The 24,496-nt window shown below is 35.1% G+C and overlaps 2 protein-coding genes and 1 long non-coding RNA gene across 5 annotated transcripts in view; 1 reads left to right on the forward strand and 2 right to left on the reverse strand.

Moving 5' to 3' along the window:
* TCTN2 (tectonic family member 2) overlaps nt 1–2,623 on the reverse strand; it is a 35,761-nt gene extending 33,138 nt beyond the window's left edge. The window contains exon 1 of the mRNA XM_077159605.1: nt 2,524–2,623. The gene's annotated coding sequence lies outside the window, so the exon portion shown is untranslated. The remainder of the gene's footprint in view (nt 1–2,523) is intronic.
* The window catches only part of LOC143683525 (uncharacterized), a 46,596-nt gene that overhangs the window by 6,829 nt on the left and 15,271 nt on the right, over nt 1–24,496 (forward strand). The gene's annotated exons all lie outside the window — the stretch shown is intronic.
* The window catches only part of GTF2H3 (general transcription factor IIH subunit 3), a 38,999-nt gene continuing 17,026 nt past the window's right edge, over nt 2,524–24,496 (reverse strand). The window contains exons 3-14 of one of the 3 annotated variants that reach the window (XM_077159613.1): nt 21,739–21,848; nt 19,222–19,388; nt 16,020–16,082; nt 15,099–15,128; nt 14,805–14,833; nt 12,102–12,176; nt 10,643–10,696; nt 6,462–6,530; nt 5,941–6,076; nt 5,793–5,829; nt 5,658–5,709; nt 2,524–2,625 (exon numbers count right to left, since the gene is read on the reverse strand). In XM_077159613.1, coding sequence (XP_077015728.1) covers nt 2,620–2,625; nt 5,658–5,709; nt 5,793–5,829; nt 5,941–6,076; nt 6,462–6,530; nt 10,643–10,696; nt 12,102–12,176; nt 14,805–14,833; nt 15,099–15,128; nt 16,020–16,082; nt 19,222–19,388; nt 21,739–21,848 — 828 coding nt within the window. In that variant the 3' untranslated portion in view covers nt 2,524–2,619. Of the gene's footprint in view, nt 2,626–4,426; nt 5,710–5,792; nt 5,830–5,940; nt 6,077–6,461; nt 6,531–10,642; nt 10,697–12,101; nt 12,177–14,804; nt 14,834–15,098; nt 15,129–16,019; nt 16,083–19,221; nt 19,389–21,738; nt 21,849–24,496 lie in introns of those variants that run through there. The other 2 variants (XM_077159612.1, XM_077159611.1) reach the window with 2 other exon arrangements.

A 24,496-nucleotide genomic window follows, 5' to 3' on the forward strand; every position in this document is an offset into this window, starting at 1 on the left:
TTGTGGGAGTAGACAGGCAATAAATAAATATGTAGCATATCAAATAATGGTAAGTACTAATAGAATTTTGAACCATGGGGATGTGTCTGTTCAAAATCTAAGTAAAATGATTTTTTTTTTTAATTTCAATTTCAAAAAAAATTTTAAATTTCTCATTCCTTAGCCTGCTTTCAGTGTCTTCGTCTTCCTCCAAATCCAGCTGACCTGGCTTTGCATACTTTAGTCCTCCCAGCTGAAACTGGTCCCCTACACACATCCAACCATCTTCTCCCACTTACCTGAATCTAATCCATTTTTCAAAGTTTAGTTTAGTTTCTACACTTCTGAACTTCACCACTGTTTACCTCAAACTTATGCTCCTATATTCAAATTTATCACTTAGCATATATAGCTTTGCATGATGGCTTATCTTTTTGTTAGCTTAAGTTCTAACTTCCTGACCTGAGAGCAGGTGGAGGTCAAAGAGAATCCCTTTTCTTCTAAGTTATGTTTAGTAAGTTATAATTTACATCCAGTAGCTAACACATTTTAGGTGTGCACTGCTGTTAGCTTTGACAAACTCATGGTTGTGTAACCACAATCAGTCAAGATGTAGAACATTTCCATTCCATCAAAAGATCTCCTGATGCCCCTCCGACTTTAATCCCCTCTCCCCACCACCAGCCTCTGGCAACCACTAATCTGATTTCTGCCCCTATAGTTTTGTCTTTTTCAGTGTGTCATATAAGTGGAATGATACATTATGTAGCCTGCAGCATCTCAGTTCTTTCATTTAACCTGATGCTTTTAAAAGTCACCCATGTTGTTGCAAATATCAGTTTACTCCTTTTCATTGCTGAGTAGTATTTCATTGTATGCATGTACTACAGTTTATTTATCCATTCACCAGTTGAATGATACTTGAGTTGTCTCCAGTTTTTAGTTGATAATGAATAAAGCCACTAGAAACATTTACATATGGATTTCTGTGTGAACATAGTTTTCATTTCTCTTAGTTAATTCCATCTAGAAGTAGAATTGCTGGGTCATATGGTAAATATATATTTAACTTCAGAAATTGCCAAACTCTTTTCCAAAATTGCTATAACATTTTATACTCCCACCAGCAATGTATTGATGATGTTGCTCTACATCTTCAAAAGCACTTAATATTATCAATATTTTTTGGTTTTGGCCATTCTAATACTTGTATAGTGGTATCTCGTTATGGTTTTAATTTGTACTTCCCTAATGACTGATGATATTGAGTATATTTGCCATCTGTGTCTCTCCTTTGGTAAAGTGTCACTCAAATCTTTTGCCCATTTTTTTAATCGTTTTATTCTATTATTAAGTTGTGAGAGTTATAATAGAAATCCTTTATCAGACTTGCTGTGCAAATATTTTTTCTCATTCTGTGGCTTGTGGGACCATGTCTTTTAAGAGCTTAGCTCTGGATAATTCTGTCCAAGGTTAGTAAATTCTACTTAAGAAAACCAGTATCATTCTCATATATTAGGATGTTTCTTGAGCTGTTCACACAACTAGTCACATTGGATTAAAAGAAAGCAACACCCCAGGAGGCTCTAAATTATTTTATAAGCAAAAGCAAAATAGTGTCACAACTTATACTTGCCAGAAATTTGAATGCATATTGGAGGGTTAGGAAAGAGAAAAACCCGACTGTAACCTATCTTATCTCAAAAATCAAAATGCTTAAGCCAAAAATTGAGGTTTTCTTTCCTTTTTATTACCACTACCGAAAAAGATCCTACCCTTCAGAGGCAGCTAAATACTTTCTTGGTTTACCAAAGCCTCACATATTCTTTCCTCTAAATCTATTTTTGCATGAATTTAAAATAGTACAACTTGCTCTGCCATAATACATGTTTTTATAACAAATTACAGGGAATAAGGTTGGTTATAATGTGGAGTAACTTAAAAGCATGTTCTATATGATCTTTTTCTCCAAGGGGAACCAGTATAGGGCAACAGAGTTATAACTTCTGCTAGAAAAGGAAAAGCCATGTAACTGGGTTATGTATGGTCACATATGGCTATGTAAGTGTCATGCAGGCCTCCCATGTGGTGTGTGGAACTCCATGAAGATGGAGGAGGGAGGCACCTGCTCATGTGAAACATCTCATTTCCTTAATGTTTAAAACTTAGTCTTTGCTGTCCCTCTGGCGTTTGTTAACACATGGTTTGTAAATCACATGGAGGAAGAAAATAGAAATGAGTTTTTTAATTTGAAATTGCAGATGTGAAACAAACCAAGGAATAAATACATGTCCATTAAATAAGTTTAAAAAAATGAAATCTACAGTATTGAAGGGGACCCCAGTTTTTACATACCAACATTTTTTAAAAAAATATGAAAGTCTATTTCAAAGTTTTTCAAAGTGATAAAGTAATACCTAATATTCCTGTGTATTGTGCTCCAAATTTATTGGAATAAGGAGGTAAATACTTTATATGAAGAATATTCTTTCAAAAATAAAATAAAATGAGCACTGATATTAAAAAAAAAAAAAAAGGGCTTACTTTGGCATTAGACTGTGTAGGTACACTTCTGATTTCAACACTTCCTGGCTAAGTAACACTGGAAAAGTTCCTTAACTCCTTCCTGCCTCTGTTTCCTCATCTGTAAAATGGGGATAGTAACAGTATAAGGATTAAATGAATTAATATATGTGAAACACATAGATCTGTGTCTGATTAAAAATAAACACTTAATAAATGCTAGCTAGTATAATCATTGTTAATTTAACAAATATTTCTTGATCATTGTTATAGCTACTAGCACTGAATAAAATATACAAAAATTCCAACTCTCCGTGGAACTTACATTCTTATGCCAAGGAGAGGAGACAGACAATAAATAAAATATACAGTGTGTCAGATAAATGCTAATGAAGAAAAATAAAGTGGGAACAGGAAGGCTAGGGAGAAGGACTACACTTAAAGGGAAAAAAAGCACTGAGTAAAAACGTGCTCTGTCTCTCTGGGTGGTCTTGATGAAATCTGAATTTTTGGCTAAATCCATATAGAGTAGATGTGTGTATATGTATGCATGTCTTCTAAGAGTCTGACCTCTGACTCCTGGAGAGAGAAAGGCCCCATCATAAGCATTCTAAACAGAAGCTGGCTGATCACCTACTGGGATTGAACACAAGGGATGCCCAATGTGAAAGGAAGGCTGAGCTGGAAGACATTGAAATTCTTTTTCTACTATGATATCCTATTTCTTCGTAGAACTAGATTTTTCAAGTGCAAACAATTTCCTTGTTTTTATCTAATGCCAGAATTATTTTTTAAGCTTAAACAACAAGGATTTTTTGGCTCATGGTTTTGAAGCTAGGAAAAGTAAAAAATTAAGGCATCTGCAAGGCAATGCATTCTCCCTGAAGACCGTGGCATTCTGGGACTGGCTGCTGGTGATCCTTGTAGAATATTTTTAAATGCAGCATTTAAAAGGCTACCCTAACCAAATCCATTTTCATGTTTTACATTCCCTGCAGTCTTTCCACACATTCTTTCATGAATTATAAGCACTCTTACAAATCATGTTTGGATTATTTGAAATAAACAAAATAACTAATTTTTTAAACATAAGCAACAGAGCAGGAATTCTTTTGCAGATAAATCCCAAGGAACTATTTTTATAACTGCAGGTCTAATACTTAAAATATTTAATTATTTACTTTGTAAGAGAATAATTTCATGGATTTGAAATAAACTATTATGGGATAATGAAGTATCCCACTTTTCTGGCATCAAAACATACATTATATTTTAAAACCACCCTGCTTTATCCAATGAAAACACCAATAAACTGACATTTGCTAATAGATTTTTGCTCTCAACATTAATTACAAAGAAATATCAAGTCTCTATCTAATACTTTCATACTTAGAAATCTTAAATACTCCATATCAACCTATTATCATAATGTATTTGTAACAATATTTTCCTGTACAATTTTAACAAGATTTGAAATGAAAGCTCTTCAGAGTTGAATAAAAAATTGGTATTTGACCAAATCAGGCTAAAAAGTAACACTTTAAGGAGTCTAAGAAGAGCTGAACGAGCATGAAATAAACAATGACTAAGAAGAAATAATTCAATCAAATATAAAATTGAAATTATTTTGTTATAAAAATTTATACAAATAAATCACAAGTACAAGTTAAAAATATAACTTAAACAGAACTAAACAAGTACACAAACATTCCAAAGAAATATTATTTAATAAAGAAGCCCTTATCAACTAGTTTGAAAATATTCATCTTTTACATGTACAATGCTTCATTTCCTAGACTTAAAATAGTGATATCCATTACACTTAATTAGGCTATGAAATATTAGATACCACGTTTAAAAGGCAACATATGCAAACAGATTCTCAAATTCAGGCATTAGTAAATACTTGCAAAGCAATCACCAAAATTTTTGCAAATTTATTAACAAAATCACAGATCTAGAATATAAAACCCAACTGAAATCATCTAATCAAACACCCAACCAAACACCTAGGCTTCTGAAGTGACAAAAAGAGAAAATTAAAATCTTATTTATATATAAGGTTTTGTACACAAATGGATTTTTGTCAATTTACTTTTAAAAACAAACCAAACCAGCACCATTTCTTAAATTCGTCCTATGCTAAACCTGAACTTAAAATGACTTTTAACAACTTCGAAGTTACATAGAAAAATAACTTTTCATTGTTGAAATTACAAATAATTTTTCTTTCGACTTTACAGAAGTTTTCAGTATTCAGTCCAAATCTGCTAGAGAACAGTTCTCCAATAGTGATCTTTTTTTTTTATTATTAAAAAAGGAAAAATTCTATCTGGAAACAATACAACTTTAAAAGGGAGCCCATTATGCCCCCCCACCCCCCTCCCCCAATTTTCCTTAAGATCAGACATTAGTTTACACAAATATGCTCTTAACACAACTGTTTCTGAAGAAAATTTTTCTACTACAGTATTATACTCACTCTTCTTGTGCTTTTAAAATCAGATTTCATAGTTACTCAGTAACAAATATTATTATAGGGATACTTTTGTCCAACGCTGAATTGGTAGGCAAAAAAATAAATATTTGCTAATATCTAAAGTTGAATAAAATTTAATTTAGACAATAAGTGTTTTATTTACATAACTACTGTTGACATTAACAGTTGGTTCAAATAAGATGCTATACTTTGATTGTTGCCATTAATCCATAAATAATCATGTTTACATTTCTCTCAAAACTGTGCTCAGATTTCTTACACATCATACATTTCACAGAAGGGACCCAGATTGGCCAATATGCTGTAAAACCTATAATCACTCATAGCAGCCTGACTTTGACAGATGATCATTCTATTAAAAAAAAAATAGTCCCAAATTTGTGCTTTCTTCACCCTTTCTGGTCAAAATCTAATCAGAAAAGATTTATAAATATATTGCATAGCATGTCTCCCTCAAAAAAATCAGTCTCCTAGAAGTGCAAGATGAAAATGATGTCTTGGAAATATCTCCTGTAAGAAAATAACTATGTGAAAATAATCTTCTATCTATCTGTAGTTTTTTCAGGGCCTTTCCAACAGATTCCTCCATACAATTTCTATTAATAGCACTAAAAGATGGAAACAAAACATTTTACTATCACATAGACACTTTCAGTTTCTTTTTCTTGGCCTTCAGTACAGGAGGCAGAGAAATCTTAAAGGCTGTCCTGAAACGACACAAAGGAAAATATTTTTTAATGTGTTAAATCTCTCAAGTGGGAACCCCACACACAACCTCAAAGAAACTTACTCGCAGGTAGTGCAGATAGGACTGAAATTGCAGAATACTGTAAATTAAAAAAAAAGGATGATTTAAAACCAAATAGTTCAGATATTTAATATCTTCCCCCTCAAACTAAGGGAAAAAAAAAAAAACAATAACAGGTGCCTGAACTCACTTGACAAACACACAGAACAGACATAGCCAATTTCAATGAGATTGCGATGACAGAAGCACGCAGCTCTGTAGTCCACGTGAATTGGAGGGGGCAGGATTAGCTGAGATCTCTGATCATGATCAGGAAGGAAAACCCACTGTAAAAAAAAGACAAGGAATTTTTATTTAAAACATGGGGGAAAATAACCAGAAGTCAGGACAGAGATATTAGTCAAGACTAGGAAAATACTAAATTAGGATTTTCCTTAAAATCTATTGAGATAAGCATTTTTAGTTGTTCAGTAATTACCATCTACACATGCAGGCAGTGTTCTGGAAGCCGTCTTAACAGCATTCTGCATCCAGTTTACAGGGTTCAAAGTCTACCAGCTGTCCATCCACATCAGCTTAAAAACTCCTAGGCCACTTAATTATTCTTTCTTTTTAACTAACAGCATTAGCCATCTAGCTCTCATCCATTCCCTAGGATACAAGGTTTTGCTCGACTCGAGGCATTAGGGTTCATGGTTAACGTTTCCTTACCAGTAAATACTGCAGAAGGGATGGCATCTGAGGCACCTTCAAGTACAGCCCCCCTGTGATGTCACAAGCCTGCAAGACAATCAAAGGGTTCTCTGCCAAACTAGCACTTGCTTAGCTTTTCCAGGTGGATGAAATGCTCACCAGTAATTCTTCAGGTCTACAAAAGGAGAGGAAGCTATGATGCAGTATATTAAAAAGGAATTGTTTTCCCAGAGTGACAGGATCAGAAACTTCCAACTACCTTGCAATATATTCAATTACTTTATTTTTTTTTTCCTCTTTGGCCAACCCCACTTCACCTTTTGAAGACTGTAGCATGGGACTGTGTATGACTTTTCTGCTGTCTGTTACTGAAATAATTTTGTAGTCATGTTTTCTAATTTTCATTGTGTCTATAAATAACAGCTTTGAGAAAAAATTCACAATGCCACAAAATTCACCCTTTTAAATTGTAGAATTCAGGGATTTTTAGTATACTCAAAGTTGTGCAACCATTACTGCTGCAGAATTTCAGAACATTTACATCACCCTAAAAAGAAATACCATACCTAATACCCCTTCCTCCTCAGTCCAGGCTCTGCTTTCTGTCTATGGACTTGCCAATTCTAGACATTTCATATTCATGGTATAAGAGAAGATGGAGCTTTTCGTGTCTGACTCTTTACTTAGTTTTACTTAGTAGTTTCCAAGGTTCATTCATGTTGTAGCATGTATACGTACTGCATTTATATGGGAAATAATATTCCATTGTATTATTATACCACATTTTGTCTATCCATTTCTCAGTTGATGGACATTTGGGTTGTTTCCACTTTTTGGCTATTATGAATAATGCTGCTATGAACATTTGTGTATAAGTTTTTGGGTAAACATTTCCATTTATCTTGGGTATATATCTAGGAGTAGAATTGCTGGGTCCCGTGGTAACTCTAGAAATAACGTGAGGAACTGCCAAACTGTTTTCCAAAGTAGCTGCACCATTTTATACTGCATTATTAATATATGAGGGTTCCAATTTCATTACTTCCTATTGTCTGTCTTTTTCATTTCAGCCATTTTATTCATTGTGAAGTGACACCTCAATTTGGTTTCAATTTGCATTTCCTCAACAACTGATGTTGCTGAGCATCTATCATGTGGTTATCGGTCACTGGTATATCTTCTTTGGAGAAATATATTCAAATTCTTTGCCCATCCTAAAATTAGGTTGTCTTTTATTGTTGAATTGTAAGCGTTTATATATACACATACCTACATATATTTATATTTTGGATTCAAGTCCTTTATCAGATTTATGATTTGCAAAGTGTTTTCTCCCATTCTGTGGGGGTATCTTTTCATTTTCTTCTTGGTGTCTTTTGAGGCACCAAAGTTTAAATTTTGAGGTTTATTTTTATTAGATTTTGCCAATTTTATTATATAAGAAGAAATTCTGAAGTGGCTTTACTGTGTGCTCTTTAGGAAAATGCACTCTTTTGAATCTGTTCCTCTTATTTTTTAAAAATGTTTGCATTGTTGAAGTGGTTTTCCCAAAGATAAAAAACATTCATGCCCTCTTGACTGTCTATATTAAGTCAGGTTTCTTGTTTACCTTAAAAGGTTTTGTCAATAATCATTCATTTATTTTTTTCACTAATATTGTCCTCTCTCTATGATATGCTGGTGCTTCAATTTACGCTGAAAGAGCTAGTTCTGGTCTTAGAATCTTGATGGTCTCTGATAGTATAATTCTATCAATTATACCAATTAAATTCTAGTTCAATTGGTTCATTAGATTAATTTACCCATTTAACGAATATTTTTAGAAAACTACCATGTGCCATTGTCCTAGGCTCTGGGGTTACAGCAGTAAACAAGACAACCAATGTTCCTGACTTCCTAGTGGGGAAGACAGAGAATGTCAGATGAGGAAATGTAGAAATAATATTACAGGTTATGACAACTTCACTGAAGAAAACTAAAGTTGGGTAAAGGGACAGGGAATAGGAGGGTGGGCTACTTTACACCGGATTGTCAGGGAAGGCTTCTGTGAAGAAATAGTACAGAAGCAGAGACCTGAATGACAGCAGCAAGCAGGCCATGGGGATACCTGATGGAAGAGCTTGAGAAGCAGAGGGAGCAGCAACTGCACAGACCCTACAGTGGCAGTAAGCCTGGCACTTTAAAGCAGTAGCAAGGAGGCCAGTGTGCTGGAAGACAGTGAGAGCAAAGAGGGCTGTGGCAAGGATGCTGGGGCTCAGACTAAGTGTGATGTGACACCAGGGGAGGGTTCAGCAAGTGAGAAACATCATCTGCTTTGTATTTTTAAAGCTTTACACTGACCCAACTTTGGTGGGCAGGGCTAAGAACCAAAATTGAGACTCCAGTGTGAGGCTATTGCAATCATCGACTTAAATGGCATCAACAGAGGAGAAAGTATATGATGAGATTTAGGATATATTTTAAAGATAGAATCAGAATAGGATATATTTTAAAGATAGAATCAGCAGGATCTGCTAATGGGAGTAATGGAAGTATGAAAAGTGAGGAAGAGAAGAGACAAAGGAGACTCACGTTTTTGGCTTAACCTGCTGAGAGCTATATGGCCATTCACGGCCAAGGGTAATGATGGGGAGGAAGAGGCTGAGGGGGAAAATCAAGGGTTCTGTGTTGTACATATTATTTGAGATGCCTGCTACATGTCCAAGAGGAGATGTTTCATAAGCAGCTGAATGTGCAAGTCTGGAACTCAGAGGAGAGGCCAGGACCAGGCCAGAGAAGTAAAGGCGAGAGTAAGGAATGGAGAAATGCTGTTTAAAGTCATGGCATAGGCAAGAACATCTAGGAGTTAAGACAGTGTAAACTGAAATCTGTAGTTAAAAACTTATTCAAATTTTGAATTTTAAATACTGAAACATCATATGTGCAAGCTTACACAATAATGTATAATAAGTATGGTTTAAAGAATAATCAAATAAACACAATGTCCCTACTCACTACCTAGTTAAAGCACTAGGACAATCCCAAGACATCCGAAGCCCACGTATTCGCCATCTGTATCTCACCCCTCTTTCCCAACAGTAACCTAAACTCAGGGCGTTTTGCACTTTTGTCCTTTTAACTGATCATTTAGAAAGAACATTTCCTTTGGTCAAAAATATTTATCAAAAGTTCAGTAATTTCTTCAGCCTTACTTCAGGTTTTTTTCTCCTTTTGGTTAAATTAAAATTTAGTTTCATACATTTGATTAAAAAGCAACATCTAGCAATTCTACCTAACAGAGATATACAGGAATGGGAACAACACATAGCTTTAAATTTTTTAGTAGTCACATTAAAAAAAAAGAGAAAACTAAACAGGTAAAATCAATTTTAATACATTTTATGTCATGAAATATTTTACATTACTTTTTTTCAGACCAGGTCTTTAAAATCTGTTGTGTGTTTTACACTTAGAGCACATTTTTATCCAGACCACGCCCATGTGCCCGTTTCAAGTACTCAGTAGCCCCATGTGGCAGGTGGGTACGTGGTGGACAGCACATATGGGGAGTAGGACCCTGTTTTTATAAAACTCCCTATGAAGTGACCTATTCCATCATCTCTTGTATGAAGAAGGAGAGCCAAAATGCTGTGCACCTAACAGCAGCAATGGTGACGGGAGGGCAGTGAGACTGAAGGGATATTTTTAGATTTTTCTGAGTTGTGTGAATTCTTCTCAGTGCATGAGTCACTTTCATAAAGTAAATCAAGACATGATATGAAATAAAAATAAGAATTTTAAAGGGAACAGAGAGATGTTAAGGCTATAATATATAGCATCACACTAAAAATGTGTGGAGTCAACTTGTGGTTACCTCATAAACTTTAACAACTTAGCCAAATCTTTTCGAGTAGCCTACTGCTTATATTCCATGGTTAAAATCAATGGCGAACAAACTAACTCTATATTTGTGTATTCTCAATGCTTCAGGATACTAGTTGGAATAGCCAAACTAGCACACTTAGCCTGTACTTGCCATCTGTCAATAAATCCATGTAACTGGGAGGATCTTTCTTATTCTCCTTAAAATTAAGGTCGTGAAATTCACATATACACACACAAAAAAAATATGTGGAGTGCAGTGAAAAGCATTTAGTAATAGGTAACAGAACATGCCATGCTTTCATACCCCCAAACCCAAGCGTTCTTTTAAAGCATACCTGTTGGAGGAGTCCTGAATCAGTGTCCAAAACACAGGCATCAATCAAAATATTCTGAAATGAACATTTTGAAATCATTAGAGGAATAATTACAACAATGGCTTTAGCTATGCTGAGAACCACCAAGTGTCAGACTCAGCTCTTAAAAATAGTTCATTTAATACATGTAATAAAGCAGATCTATTATTTGCATGTTGCAGCTGAAGAACTCAGGACTTGGCCAGGCTATGAGGACAGAACTAATGGGTGGCAGAGCCGTGACTCCCAGCCTGCCTGTCTCCAAAGCCCAGACTTCTAAAAATTATTTTTTAATTAGAGCAGTTGTAGGTCTATATAAAAATCATTCAGAATGTACAGAGTTCTCAAATATCCCTACCCATGCAGTCTTCCCTATTGTTAACATTTTATATTACTGCATTACCTTTGTTACAACTGATGCAACTATACTATTATAATTATATTATTAACTAGAGTCTATAATTTCCTTTAGAGTTCAAAAGCCCACATTCTTTTCACTCTATTATGCTACTACTCTGAGATGGGACATATTAAGCATAGGTATGAAAGCATTTTATGTTAAACTGAAGTTTAAAGGAAGCTTTCTTGTTTTGTTTTTGTTTTTTGTAAAATATAATATATACACAAAAAAGTAATAAATTTCCAAGTACATTTTAAAAGTAGTTAAATTCAAATTTTAAGGTTTGGTATGGGTTACAATTCCACAATTCTTTGTTTTTTCTTCTAGCTGCTCCAAGACACTGGATAACAACAGAAATATCAACATAATGATTCAGCAGTCATACTCATTTGTTAAATCCTATCTTCCATGTTATACTCCTCCTTCCCTTTAAATAACATATATACACTGAAGCAATACATTTCAAAGTGCATCACAATTATTTGTAGAACAGATTTCAGAGTTTGGTATGGGTCACAATTCCACAATTTTAGGTTTTTGTTTCTAGCTGCTCCAAGGTACTGGAGGCTAAAAGAAATATCAGTATAATGATTCAGTAACCATACTCATTTGTTAAACCCAACCTCCTCTGTATTATTCTACCATCACCTTTGATCTTTCTCCCACTGTTTAGGGGCATTTGGGCTATGCCCATTCTAACTTTTTCATGTTGGAAGGGCCTGTCGATAAAATGGGATGGGGGATGGAACTAAGTGATATTCTGAAGAGGCTGGCCCCTCTGCATTTCAGGACTTATTTGGTCTGGGACACCTTGGGAGATTGTAAGTTTTGGAAAGCATTTTTTCTGAGAAGGGGACCCATCAAAGAACCCATTAGATTCTCAGCGGTCCAGGACCCGAATAGAGAAATGACTAATACAAGATACAGATTCCTGACTCCTAATTTATTAATAAAGCTATTTCATCAAAATACCTCTCTAAGTAGGTCATTCCAAAAACAAAATTAACCCAAAATATCATTCAAAAGGAAGACTCAATTCACCTGTTTCTGTGCTGCAAAAATTACATTCATGAAGTTCATATACTGCAATGCACTGTCCTCTGCAGCCTTGATCACCTAAAAAAGTCATAATCTTGTAAGTACCCTCAAGGCACATCTGAATATTCTCACTTAAATGTCATCACAATACTGGCAAACCACCCCAAATATTGTTCTAATTTGTTTTTCTATTTATCATCATTAAATAACAAAGAAATTGTAAAGATGGCGGCAAAATATTCCCAAAATCCCACCACCCAGCAACAATCCCTGGTATAACAGTTTGATAAACGCTGTTCTAGAGAACATTCTAGAGGTGGGCAGTGCATTCACTCACACCTGAACACACACATGCATAATGTGGTGACACTTGACCTACCGTCCCAATCTTATTTTTCAGTCAGAAGTATGTAGGGGGAAAAAAATCTCACGCCAATGAATTTCCTTCCTAGATTCCACTTCATAGATTAAAACTATTTAACCAATTATCTATAGAGGACATTTAAGCGATTTTCAATTTTCAGCTTTAAACAGTGTTCTGATGAACACTTTCAAATACCCTTTGCACACTTCTCTGATTATATCCTGAAGATAATCAGTGAGGTTGCTAAAATGTATGTACATTTAATTTTAATACAGATAACTAAATTGCCCTGCAGAAAAAATTTGCACCAGTTTATCCTCCATCTTATGCATGACAATAACCAATTCCCAACATTGCCTTCAACCTGGAAATTGTTAGTTTTTTCATTTTTGTTTTACATTTACATTTCTTTGCTTACATATTTTCAAATGTTAACTGGCCATTTGCATTTCTTCTTTTGGAGACTGCTCATGTATTCTACTTGTTATTCTAGAGTAAAATTTTTTTTTCAAATATTTTTTATTGTATAACATATATACAAAGCAGAGAAAGAAAAAAGTAATTTTCAAAGCACTCTTTAACAAGCGGCTACAGAACAGATCTCAGCATCTCACATGGGCTACCGTTCCATCTCAGATCTTTCCTTCTAGCTGCTCTAAAACACCAGAGGCTAGAAGGAATATTAATATAGTGATTCAGCAGCCATGCTTGTCTATTAAATCTCATACTCTCTTTTATACCTTCTCCTTCTTTAATCCTTCTTTCCAGTCTATAGGGATCTTTGGGGAATGACTGTTCCTTTTCATGTTGAGCAGGGATGTCTACACAAAAGGACAGGGGGGTGTAATTAATTGCTAATCGTGGAGAGGCTGGTCCCTCTGAGTTTTAGGATCCACCAGAATTTTACGTTCCAGGAAAGCAAACCTAGTACATGAAACCTTTACAGAGTCTCAGTTCGAGCCCTAGGTGTTCTCAACAGTCAAAAGAAGTGACATTGACTAGGGTTTAGCCAACGAGCTATTAGCACTGCCTAACTGAAGCTGGCATAAGAGCAGCCTCCAGGAACAGTCTCTTGACTCCACCTGACCTCTCTTGGCCACTGATGCCTTATTTTATTAAAATTCTTTTCCCCTTTTTGGTCAGGAAGGTGTTGTTGATCCAATGGTGCCAGGGCCAGACTCATCACCCGGAGTCATGCTCCACATTGTCAGGGAGATTTTCACCCCTGAGTGGCCTGTACCATGTAGTGGGGAGGGCAATGATTTTCCTTGCAGAGTTGGGCTTAGAGAGAAAGAGGACACATCTGAGTAACAAAGAGTCTTCTTGGAAGCAACTCTTAGGCCTCCTTATGGGGAGTCTTAGCTTCTCTGCTACGGAAATATGTTTCATAAGGCTAAACCTTAAAATCCAGGGCTTGGCATTTTTTCTTGGGAAAAGCTTATCTTTTAAAAATTAATTTATAAGGGTTCTTTTTATGTATTGGAGATACTACATGAATACGCTGTCTGTCTGGTAGGTATGCTGCAAATACTTTTCCTAATAATTTTTCTTTTATCCTTATTTTGGAGTTTTTATTTTTCTGGAATATTAATCTTTCTTTTAAAGTTTCATGTCCTGCTTAGCAGGGCACTCATCATCCCAAGATTTTAAACATATATTTTCTTTTTGTACTTTTATGACTCAAGTGTCTACATTTGAATGTTTGAACTTTACTAGAATGTATTTAGGTATAAGCAGTGAGATAGGAATCCAGCTTTGTTATTTCCCCCAACTGGCCAATCAATCAGTGCCGTCCCTTTTATTGAATAATGAATCCATTCTCTCTCCACTATTTTGAAGTGCTCCTTCAGTGTAAGGAAAACCCCCATATGTACTTGGGTTTACTTCTAGACTTTAGTCTTTATCATTTTGTTTGTCTATTACTATACCATTACCACAATGTTACTGTAGCTTTATAATATAATGTCTAACATAGCAAGCTGTTACTTATTATTCTTTCAGAAAATTAGTGACTATTCTCATTGATTTCTTCTTCTAGATCAAATTTCAATTTATTTTTAAAACCTCCCACCCTTTCAGAAAAAAATTTTCACTGAGATTGCATTTACAGTTTAATTTGGGAAAAAATGAAATCCCAAAAGAAAATATGTTTCTCCATTTCTTATTTCTTTTCTCTCAAAATTTAAAAGTTTTCATTCATATCAGATTTACACATTGCTTGTTAATTATGCATGCTTAATATCTATCATCTCTATTGTAAATATATCATCTCCTATTTCCCTTTATGCTTTCTAATTGGCCATAGTTGGTATATAAAAATAATAATGATTTTTTTATCTTACCAATATCCTTGATTTCATTTCCTGGTTATCTATAAAGAGATGAAAAGACAGTACATGGAAGTGATGGTAGTACAACATTTTAAACGTAATCAATGCAACAGACTGTTTACTTAAAAATGTTTAAAATGACAAATTTGTTATATATATTACTGCAATAAATTTCTTAAAAAGATAATTTAACTGAATCTTATTAAATATATATATAAGGTTTTATAATCAATTTCTAAGTCTACCATCCTTATGGTAGTAAAATTAGTAGAATCATAGTTCTTATAAGAAAACATAAGCTCCTACCTTTAACTTCCTTGTTCATTCTATGAATGTCTTATTTTTTTAGTATTAAGGAATAAGAAGTAGATTTTATTTCATAAATATTTATATTAAATTTTACAAAACCCTCAAATTTAAGTAAGCTTAGCATCCATCAAGATGAAAAAAAGAAATGTTCCTTAACCATGATAAACACACAAAATAAGAGTGATTGAGGGCTTCCAAATACTAACTGTAAATAAACTATAATTAATATATTTTGTTTAGATTGCAAATCTGAACAAAATATATCTCTGTCCCAGAAAATTAAAATTGCCAACATTTGAATGCCCTTGCCCTATAATCATCCACCATGTCCTAGATTTCAATACTAGAAACATAAGCAAATCAATAAGCCAATCAAATGAGATAACAAACTTGAAAACTATATAAAGATGATACAAGCACCATGAATTAAAGTCCAAGACAAAGACTGGGAGAATATCATATAAACACAGATAAAACTGAGATACTTAGAAACGTATTCGTGAACATATTCTAAGTATAAAAACCCAACTGTTTTTGGAGAAGTAGCTCCTCATTTATTCATCCTCAGGGTCAATAATGGCTTTCAAAATCACATACTGTCCCCAACTCAAGTAAGATGAAATAAAATTTAAAAACAATTTATCAAAGAAAGAAACAAGGAAACAGTCTGAAGAAGCTTCCTGGGCAAAAAAGACACACAGGAGAAACTGAAGATTTTTCTAATTCTTCCTGTTTCAAGTTCTTACAGCTTAACTTAAAAACATTTCAAAGATAAGATAAATTAATTTTTGCTTATCCACTACTTTAGAATATTCACGTCTTCCATTAATATGAAATCCAAGGTTCTAAGAAATAACACAATTTAAGATATGTTTATCACAGAATATACCTTCTGAATGATTATAACACAAAGGATACAGCAAAGGGCTTTGGCAAGGGACCCTGCCAGCAGAGTCTCTGTATTTTGACCTTTTATATCACCTACAAAAAATAAAAGACAAAGTTTAAGTAAGATTTTAGGTGTTTTCCTGAACTAAAATAATTTTCAAACCAAAGCATTCTTCTTATAAATGAAACCAAACAATGAAATTTTTGAACTGGCTTTTAAAAATATTTTTTAACTTGTTCTTGGTAATGCTTAAAAAAAAAAAAATTTAAATGCTTTTTCTTCCAAACTCCAACCCAAACCAATTCAAAAATCCTAATGAACACCTAGGCCATTACATAAGATTCTACAAAGGTTCCATGCACTAGGGTAACTTTCCAGAAACCTACAACCTCAGATGGGTCCTTGGACCAGATAAGTCTTGAAATGCAGAGGGGCCAGCCTCTCCAGAATATCAACTGGTTCCATCCCCCTATCCCATATTATTGACAGCCCCTTCTAACATGAAAAAGTTAGAATGGGCATAGCCCACATACCCCTAAAGAGTGGGAGAAAGATCAAAGGTGATGGTGGAGCTATACAGAGAAGATAAGGTTTAACAAATGAGTAGGATTGCTGAATCATTATACTGATATTTCTTTTAATCTCCAGTATCTTAGAACAGCTAGAAGTAAAAATTGTAACCCATACCAAACTCTGAAACCTGTCCTACAACTAATTGTTGCAATGTGCTTTGAAATTCATTGCTTTTTAGTATATATTATTTTTCACAAAAAAGAAAAAACTGAACATGATGATAAATGTACAGCTTTGCAATGACATTGTGAACCACTGATTGAACACTTTAGATGACTACATGGTATGTAAATATATAATATGTATCAATAAAAAACAATAAACAAAAAAAAAGTTCTCCAAAAAAAAACTTTTTCTTAATTTAAAATATCTTGGTGCTATTTGGAAAGATAAAAAAAAATAAAAGGTTTATTGATAATGTAAGTGGAACAATAATGGCATGGATAACTCTAGGCAGCCCATACAGCCTCCCTGTCCACCTTTGTCCCACCACACCCTCCGCCTTCTCTCTCTTCAAAAATCTGCCCTGCCAGTAAAAAGAGGAAGAGAAAAATTCTTTCATCTGGTTATGGGAAGCAAGGAGTAAGGCTGACATTTGTATGGGGCCTTGGGTTAAAAAAGAAAAGAGTCACACTTAAGAAATCAAAATCCCAAACCTGCAGCTCAAAAGGATGGGGAGCCTGGATTTATTTTATTTGTGCTAATGTGGTTTACAGTCAGAACTGATACCCCACGATTTTAATCAGATCATGAAGGGTCCTGAACACCACACTAGGAAGATGGGATTTGAGCCTGGAGGCCGGTGGTTCTCTGAGTAAAATTCTGGAACCAGCCACAGAAACATCACCTAAGAACTTACGGAAACGCTGAGGGCCTCCCTAGACCCACTGAATCAGAAGCAGTTTCTATTTTTAACAAGCCCTCCAGGTGATTTTTATCAGTTCCATTAAAAAAAAACAATTTTTAAAATAATTTATAGACCATGAAATTCACTCTTTTTAAAGACACAGTTCAATGATTTTTCGTTAATTGAAAGAGCTGTGCAACATTACAATTCAATTTCAAAACATTTCCGTTATCCCAAAAAGATCCCTGGGGCCCATTTGCAGTCACTTCCTGTTCCGCCAAACCAGCTCCAGGCAACTGCTAACCTTTCTGTCCCTATGGATTTGCCTTTCCTTCCAGGTGATTCTGTTGCACATTAAAATTTGAAAATCATTGCCTGCAGGCAACCAGTAAAGGTTATTCAAGCAGGGAAATGGTGGCTTTGATTTCACAATAACTCTGGAGACTGTGTGGGTAGAGACAGGAGTCAGAAAACTATTGTAAGAAGCTGTCAGAACACTCTAGAACAGGAGCTCTCAACCTGGGGGTGAGTGTGCCTCCAAGGGACTTTTGGCAATATCCGAAGACACATTTGATTGTCATGGCTGGGGGGAGGGCAGTACTAGCATTTAGTGGGTAGAGGCCAGGGATGCTGCTAAGTATCCTACAATGCACAGGCCAGCCCTCATGACAGACGACTGTCCCCCAGCTCTACATGTCAACAGTGCAAAGGTTGAGAAACTCTCACCTAGATGACAAATATGGGTCAGATTTTGGAAATATTTTGAAGGCTTACTTGATAGGATTCCATAGCTCATTAGATGTTGGATGTGAGAAGAAAGGAGTTAAAATTAATTAATTAATTAAGCTTTGAATTTAGACAACTAGGTGGATGGCTATGATAGAAATAGGGATTAGAAATGGTGGCATAATAAGGGGAAAAGATAATGAAACAAGTTTGGAGCATGTTGACTTTAAACTGCCTGTTTAACACCTAAGTGAAGACATCGCAATTTAAAAGCAAGGTATGAATTGGGAAATACACAAATGATAAATATGAGAGTGGATGGAACATACATAGGAAGAAAAGAAAATAAGAAAACGTGCTGAATAAAAAATATTATATGTGACAAGATGAAGGAAAAATAAGAAATAAGAAATGAAGACTAAGAAGAAATGGTTCAAAAAAAAGAGGAAAAACAGGTGAATAAGTTTCCTAAGAAGCCAAAGACTGTGTTTCAAGAAGCAGAGGCTGGTCATCAGGGTTAAATGCCATAGCAGTCAGACAAATAATGTACAGACTGTAATAGAAATTATTTTTTAAAAACAGGCAAAACAATAGAGACAGTACAACAATCAGAGGTTGCCACAGGTTCATAGGAGCAAGGGATGGAGGGTTGAATTGGTGGAGCACAGGCATTTTTTTAGGGCAGTGAAACTGTTCTGTATGATACTGTATGGTGGATACATGACATTAGGTGTTGCTAAAATCCACAGAACTGTACAACACAAAGTGAAGCCTAATAGAAATTATAAACTTTAATTATTAATAATGTATCAATTTTGGTTCACCACCTGTAACAAAGGTACCACACTAATGTAAGATGTTAATAATAGGAGAAACTATGTGAGTGGGATGGCTATGCAAGAACTCCCACTTTTTCTGCGCAATTTTTTTTGTAAACTCTAAACTGCTCTAAAAATAAAGATTATTAAAAAAAATTAAAGAAAATATCCTAGTGCTAGTAACGAGAACCTCAAATCTTTAGATTTAACCCCTCAAGGGCCTTCAAATTTGCAAATAACAATAATGAAGGGGGAAAAAGCTGTTACTCTTTGTCATTAGATCTTTAATCTCTTCAGCAATAACTTCATTTGCTGCTGTTAACAGCTCGTATTTTCCATCTTTACTCCCTGTGGGATTAAACTCAGAAGAAGGGTTGCCAGGGTCTCCAAAGAAGTCTCCCAGTCGGCCATTCTTTCCAGGATACAAGAATCGACTAAAATAAGGGGGAGAAAGAACGTGGTTACTTCAGGACTCACTGTTCTCACTCACCATCCCAATGAGATTCACTAGAGAAAACAAACAAAAATCACACCAATTCTGGACTCAAAAGACTCAGCAATAAATTCCATAAAAAAATACACAAAATAGGCAAACTGGTAAACATGGATTCACTACCATAGAACGCTTTAATGATTTTGGTGTTTCCTGAAGAAATGAAAAATAAATATTCTCTAGTGCTTTCTGACATGAAGTAATTATGTAGAGGACACTTCTGATTTTTATACAAAATGAAAACTTTCCCTGTTATCCTTCTTGTGGATATCTTAACCAAACCAGTGTCATCTTTCTCATTCTACTGTGATAGAAAAGCATGGTGATGATGGGAGTAAAAGCATTTAATGGTCCATGGGCTCTTTCACCCCTCCAAAGGAAGTAACCACGAAGAATCAAGCAAATGTGAGACCTACCCACCAGCCTCACAGGAGATATGATGGTCAACAAGTCACTTGTATTGTAACGTGACATTTAATTAAGTCACAGAGGAGCTATATCTTATATGGGGGTAGTTCCACAGTCAGTGCACGTTATGACGAGCAAATATGGTCAAAATTATTCATGAAAACCCTTATCATAGTGATTTGAACAGTGAATAAAAAAAGTATTTGCAAATTTCCCTTGGGGGAATGGTGAGAAAGAGGGAAAATTCAACTTCCCCATTTGGAGAAGGCCTGCTATTCCCACAAGCAATGGGGACAACAAAATCAATAGGCCGAACTCTCAATCTTGGGATTTGTTCATATGAAACTTATGCCCGCAAAGGATAGGCTAAGCCTACTTAAAATTAGGCCTAAGAGTCATGCCCAGAGAACCGCTTTTCTTGCTCAGATGTGGCCTATCTTTCAGTGAATACGATAAACAAACTCATTGCCCTTCCCTCTCTACATGGGACATGACTCCCAGGGGTGTAAACCTCCCTGGCAATGTGGGACAGAAATCCTAGAATGGGCTGGAACTCAGCATCAAGGGATTGAGAAAACCTTCTTGACTGAAAGGGGAAGAGAGAAATGAGACAAAATAAAGTGTAAGGGCAGGCCACAGTGGCTCAGCAGGCAGGGTTCTCACCTGCCATGCCAGAGACCTGGTTTTATTTCCCGGTGCCTGCCCATGCAAAAATAAATAAATAAATAAATAAAGTGTCAGTGGCTAAGAGATTTCAAATAGAGTTAGAAGTTATCCTGGAGGTAATTCTTACGTATTACACACATAACCCCTTTTTTAGTTTAAGGTGCATTAGAGAGGCTGGAGGGAACTGCCTCAATCTGTAGAGCTGTGTTCCAGTAGCCATGTTTCTTTAAGATGATTGTATAATGATATATCTGTCGCCAAGTGACTGTGTGACTGTGAAAACCTTGTTCTGATGCTCCTTTTATCTATAGTATGGACAGATGAGTAAAAAATATGCAGTAAAAATAAATAATAGGAGGAACAAATGTTAAATTGGGTAGAGGGAAATTCTAGTGGTCAGTACGGGGGAAGGGTAAGGGGTATGGTATGGTTGAGTTTTTTCTTTTTTTCTTTTTATTTCTTTTTCTGGAGTGATGTAAATGTTCTGAGAAATGACCATGGTGATGCATATACAACTATGTGATGATATTGTGAACCACTGAATGCAAAGCAAATATGGAGTGTTCATACTTTAAGAATGTTCATATTGTATGTTGATTGGTTTTATTATCAAAAATTTAAAAATAAACATAAAAATAAATAATTTTTTAAAAACCTTATCATAAACATGGTCACATCTACATATCTGCTGTAGACCTATGTACCATCTTCCAGAAAGTCTAACACAGCCAGTTTTTATAACAATGTTAGAAAAGATGAACATTTCTTCAACAAAGTACCAGATGGAATAATTGGTTTGGGTTTAGAAACCAATGGAAGCAGTGAAACATTCCCACAGGAGTTAAGCAACTAAGACTGGCTGCAGAGAACACAGAATCACCCTTCCTTCAGGGCAGATAAGTAATGAGTGGAGAAGGGACTGGGAACTGCCTGCCTGAGTGGATGGCACTCTTTTTTTGTCCACTGAATATAGTGGAATCTGTGTAAGTGGAATGTGCTTATGACATTTGTTTCTCCACTATACATCAACTAATGAGGCTTTTCATACTCACACCTACAAACCAAAAGTGTACATGTGCTAACTCTGAAAGCTATGGCTACTATTCAATGACATAGAAATTTTTTTCTTTGCAACACAAAGTATAAACAGTACAAATCAATTGGCACCAAAATCTCACAAATGTGAAGCACTATTAGAGTAATGATAATGGTCATACCTTTCTTGAATGTGACTTGCTATCACGGCAAGTTTGTTGGAACGATTCATGAATAAATGGGAATTTCCCAACACCATCACGGCATCTATGCATTTTGACAGAGTAAACTGCTGAAAAACAGAAAACATAAGAAAGACAATTAGTTATCCAAATAACCATGTCAGGCCTTCAAATGATTAAAAGTTCATTTAAATTAAAAACAATTATTTTCTGCTAAAAGTTTGCTCAAGAGCTCCCCCACCAAAGCCATAAGCAAAGATACCTGAAAACTGTCATGTTCTATTTTTACTTACAGAGATCATTTTTATATCAGTACAACATTCCAAAAATATTTTCTGCATAACATTTAGGGAATAACAAATATGTAACATCTTCTGTATTGGTATTCCCAGCAAACTACACATAGAACAGATATTTAACCAACAAATCACACAGATAATTTGTAAAAATGTGCATTTATTTATTCACTATGCTGAGCACCTACTAAAATCAGACAAACAGAATCTTCTTTCAGGAGCTGACATTCGTATATTCACTGCAACTACTAAGAAATATGAGCAATAATTCTGGATTAAGGTTTATTTTTTTTAAAGAAATATTTTATGTAGAAAACAAAACTGACAAATTTTACCCAATTAAAAAAATCTATTAAAATGTCTATATGTCAAAAAAAAAAAAAAGACATTACAAACAATACTGAAAGCCAAATAATAAACTTAAACTTGGAAAAAATACAATATGACAGGCAATGGGTTAATATTTTAATAGTGTTTTAAAACACATATAAGAGCCTGAAGTTGTAGAGCTGTGTTCTAGTAGCCATGTTTCTTGAAGATGATTGTATAATGATGTAGCTTTCACAATGTGACTGCGTGATTGTGAAAACTTGTGTCTGATGCTCCTTTTATCTATGATACAGACAGATCAATAAAAAATATGAATTAAAAATAAATAATAGGGGGAAAAAATGTTAAAATAAATTGAGTAGACTGAAATACTAGTGTTCAATGAAAGGGCATGGTAAGAGGTATAGAAAAAAATAGGGGGAACAAAGGTTAAAATATATTGGGTAGATGGAACTACTAGTGGTCAATGAGAGAGAGGGATAAGGGGTATGGTATGTATGAGTTTTTTCTTCTTTTCTTTTTATTTCTTTTTCTGAAGTGATGCAAATGTTCTAAAAAAATGATCATGGTGATGAATATACTACTATGTGATGACATTGCGAGCCATTGATTATACACCATATAGGGAACGTTTGTATGTTAAGAATGTTTGTGTTTGTATGTTGTTTTGGTTTGTCAATAAAAACAAAACGAAACAAAAACTTATGAGAGAGGATTGAGGAAAGAGGAGGAAGCTCCAGGAATCAGTCCCTCTGCCAAAACAACTATTAAACTGGTAGGAACTGTTTGAATGAACTGTTGTGGAACTCTAGACTGCAGCATCCAAGAAAGCGCTGGAGGAAGAGGCAGGTAAAAAGGGGTAAATATAAGTGAATTTTACCCTCCATGAAGCGGATACTAACACCCCCAGCCCCCAGCCACATGGCAGACAGCAATGGGGACCAAAGCTTGGGCCCCTGGTACAGCTTGCTGCTGCTAGGGTCAGGTATAAGGATCTTGTTCCCCCAAACCTAGAGGTATGTAGTTGATCACTGCTCGCTGTTTTTAATCTGCTGCTTCAGATCACTGAGGAGGGAGACCAGCTCTGAGAACAGCAATTGTTCCAATTGCTCCAACCTCCTCAAGCAATATGGGCAAAAGAGTCTTAAATAAAACCTTAGCAATCCCAGAGGCATGGGGAAACCAGGTTTCCAGAGTTACAGCAACATAATACTCAGAATGTTCAGCTCTCAACAAAAATTTACAAAACATACAAAGAAAAAGGACATTATGGCCCATTCTCAAGAAAAAAGAATTTGTCAGAAACCATTCATGAGGAAACTCATACATTAAAACTATTATTAAAGCTATTTTAAATATGTTCAATATACAAAGAAAAGAAATTAGGAAAATGTTGCCTGACCAAAACATATGGAAATTATCAAAAAGGAACCAAACCAAAATTTGGAGCTGTAAGGTACAGTAAATGAAATAAAAAACTCATTAGATGGATTCAAAATCAGATTTGAACAGGCAAAATAAAGGATTAGTAAACATGAAGGCAAGACAATTTAAATCATCCAACGTGAAGCGCAGACGGAGAAAATAATAAAGAAAAATGAACAGAACCTGAGGGACCCGTGGGACAACACCAAGCAAATGAACATATACATCACTGGCAATCCCAAAGGACAAGAGGAAGAGAAAGGGGCAGAAAAAGTATCTGAAGAAACAATAGACAAAAACTTTTCCAAGTGAATGAAAAACATGAATATACACATCCAGGAATCTTAACAAATTCCAAGCAGGATAGCCTCTAAAAAGATATCTCTACCAAGACATGTTTTCAAAATTGTCAAAATCCAAAGACAGAGAAGGTTTTGAAAGCAGCAAGAGAGAAGCAATTTGTCACATAGAAGGCATCTCCAATAAGCTTTACAGGAGATTTCTCACCGGAAACCATGGAGGGGGATGTATGGCTGGTTCAGTAGTAGAATGCCAAGGGGAGTGGGTGTGATCCTTGGTCCATGAATGCAAAAAAAAAAGAAAAGAAAGGAAAAAGGCCAGAAAATAACATAATGGCATATGTAAAGTCCTTAAGGAAAAAAAAGTGTAATCCAAGAATTCTATAGCTGGGAAAATTATCTTTCAAA

Source organism: Tamandua tetradactyla, chromosome 5 (genome assembly GCF_023851605.1).
Source record: "Tamandua tetradactyla isolate mTamTet1 chromosome 5, mTamTet1.pri, whole genome shotgun sequence".
In the NCBI taxonomy this organism is placed as follows: Eukaryota; Metazoa; Chordata; class Mammalia; order Pilosa; family Myrmecophagidae; genus Tamandua; species Tamandua tetradactyla.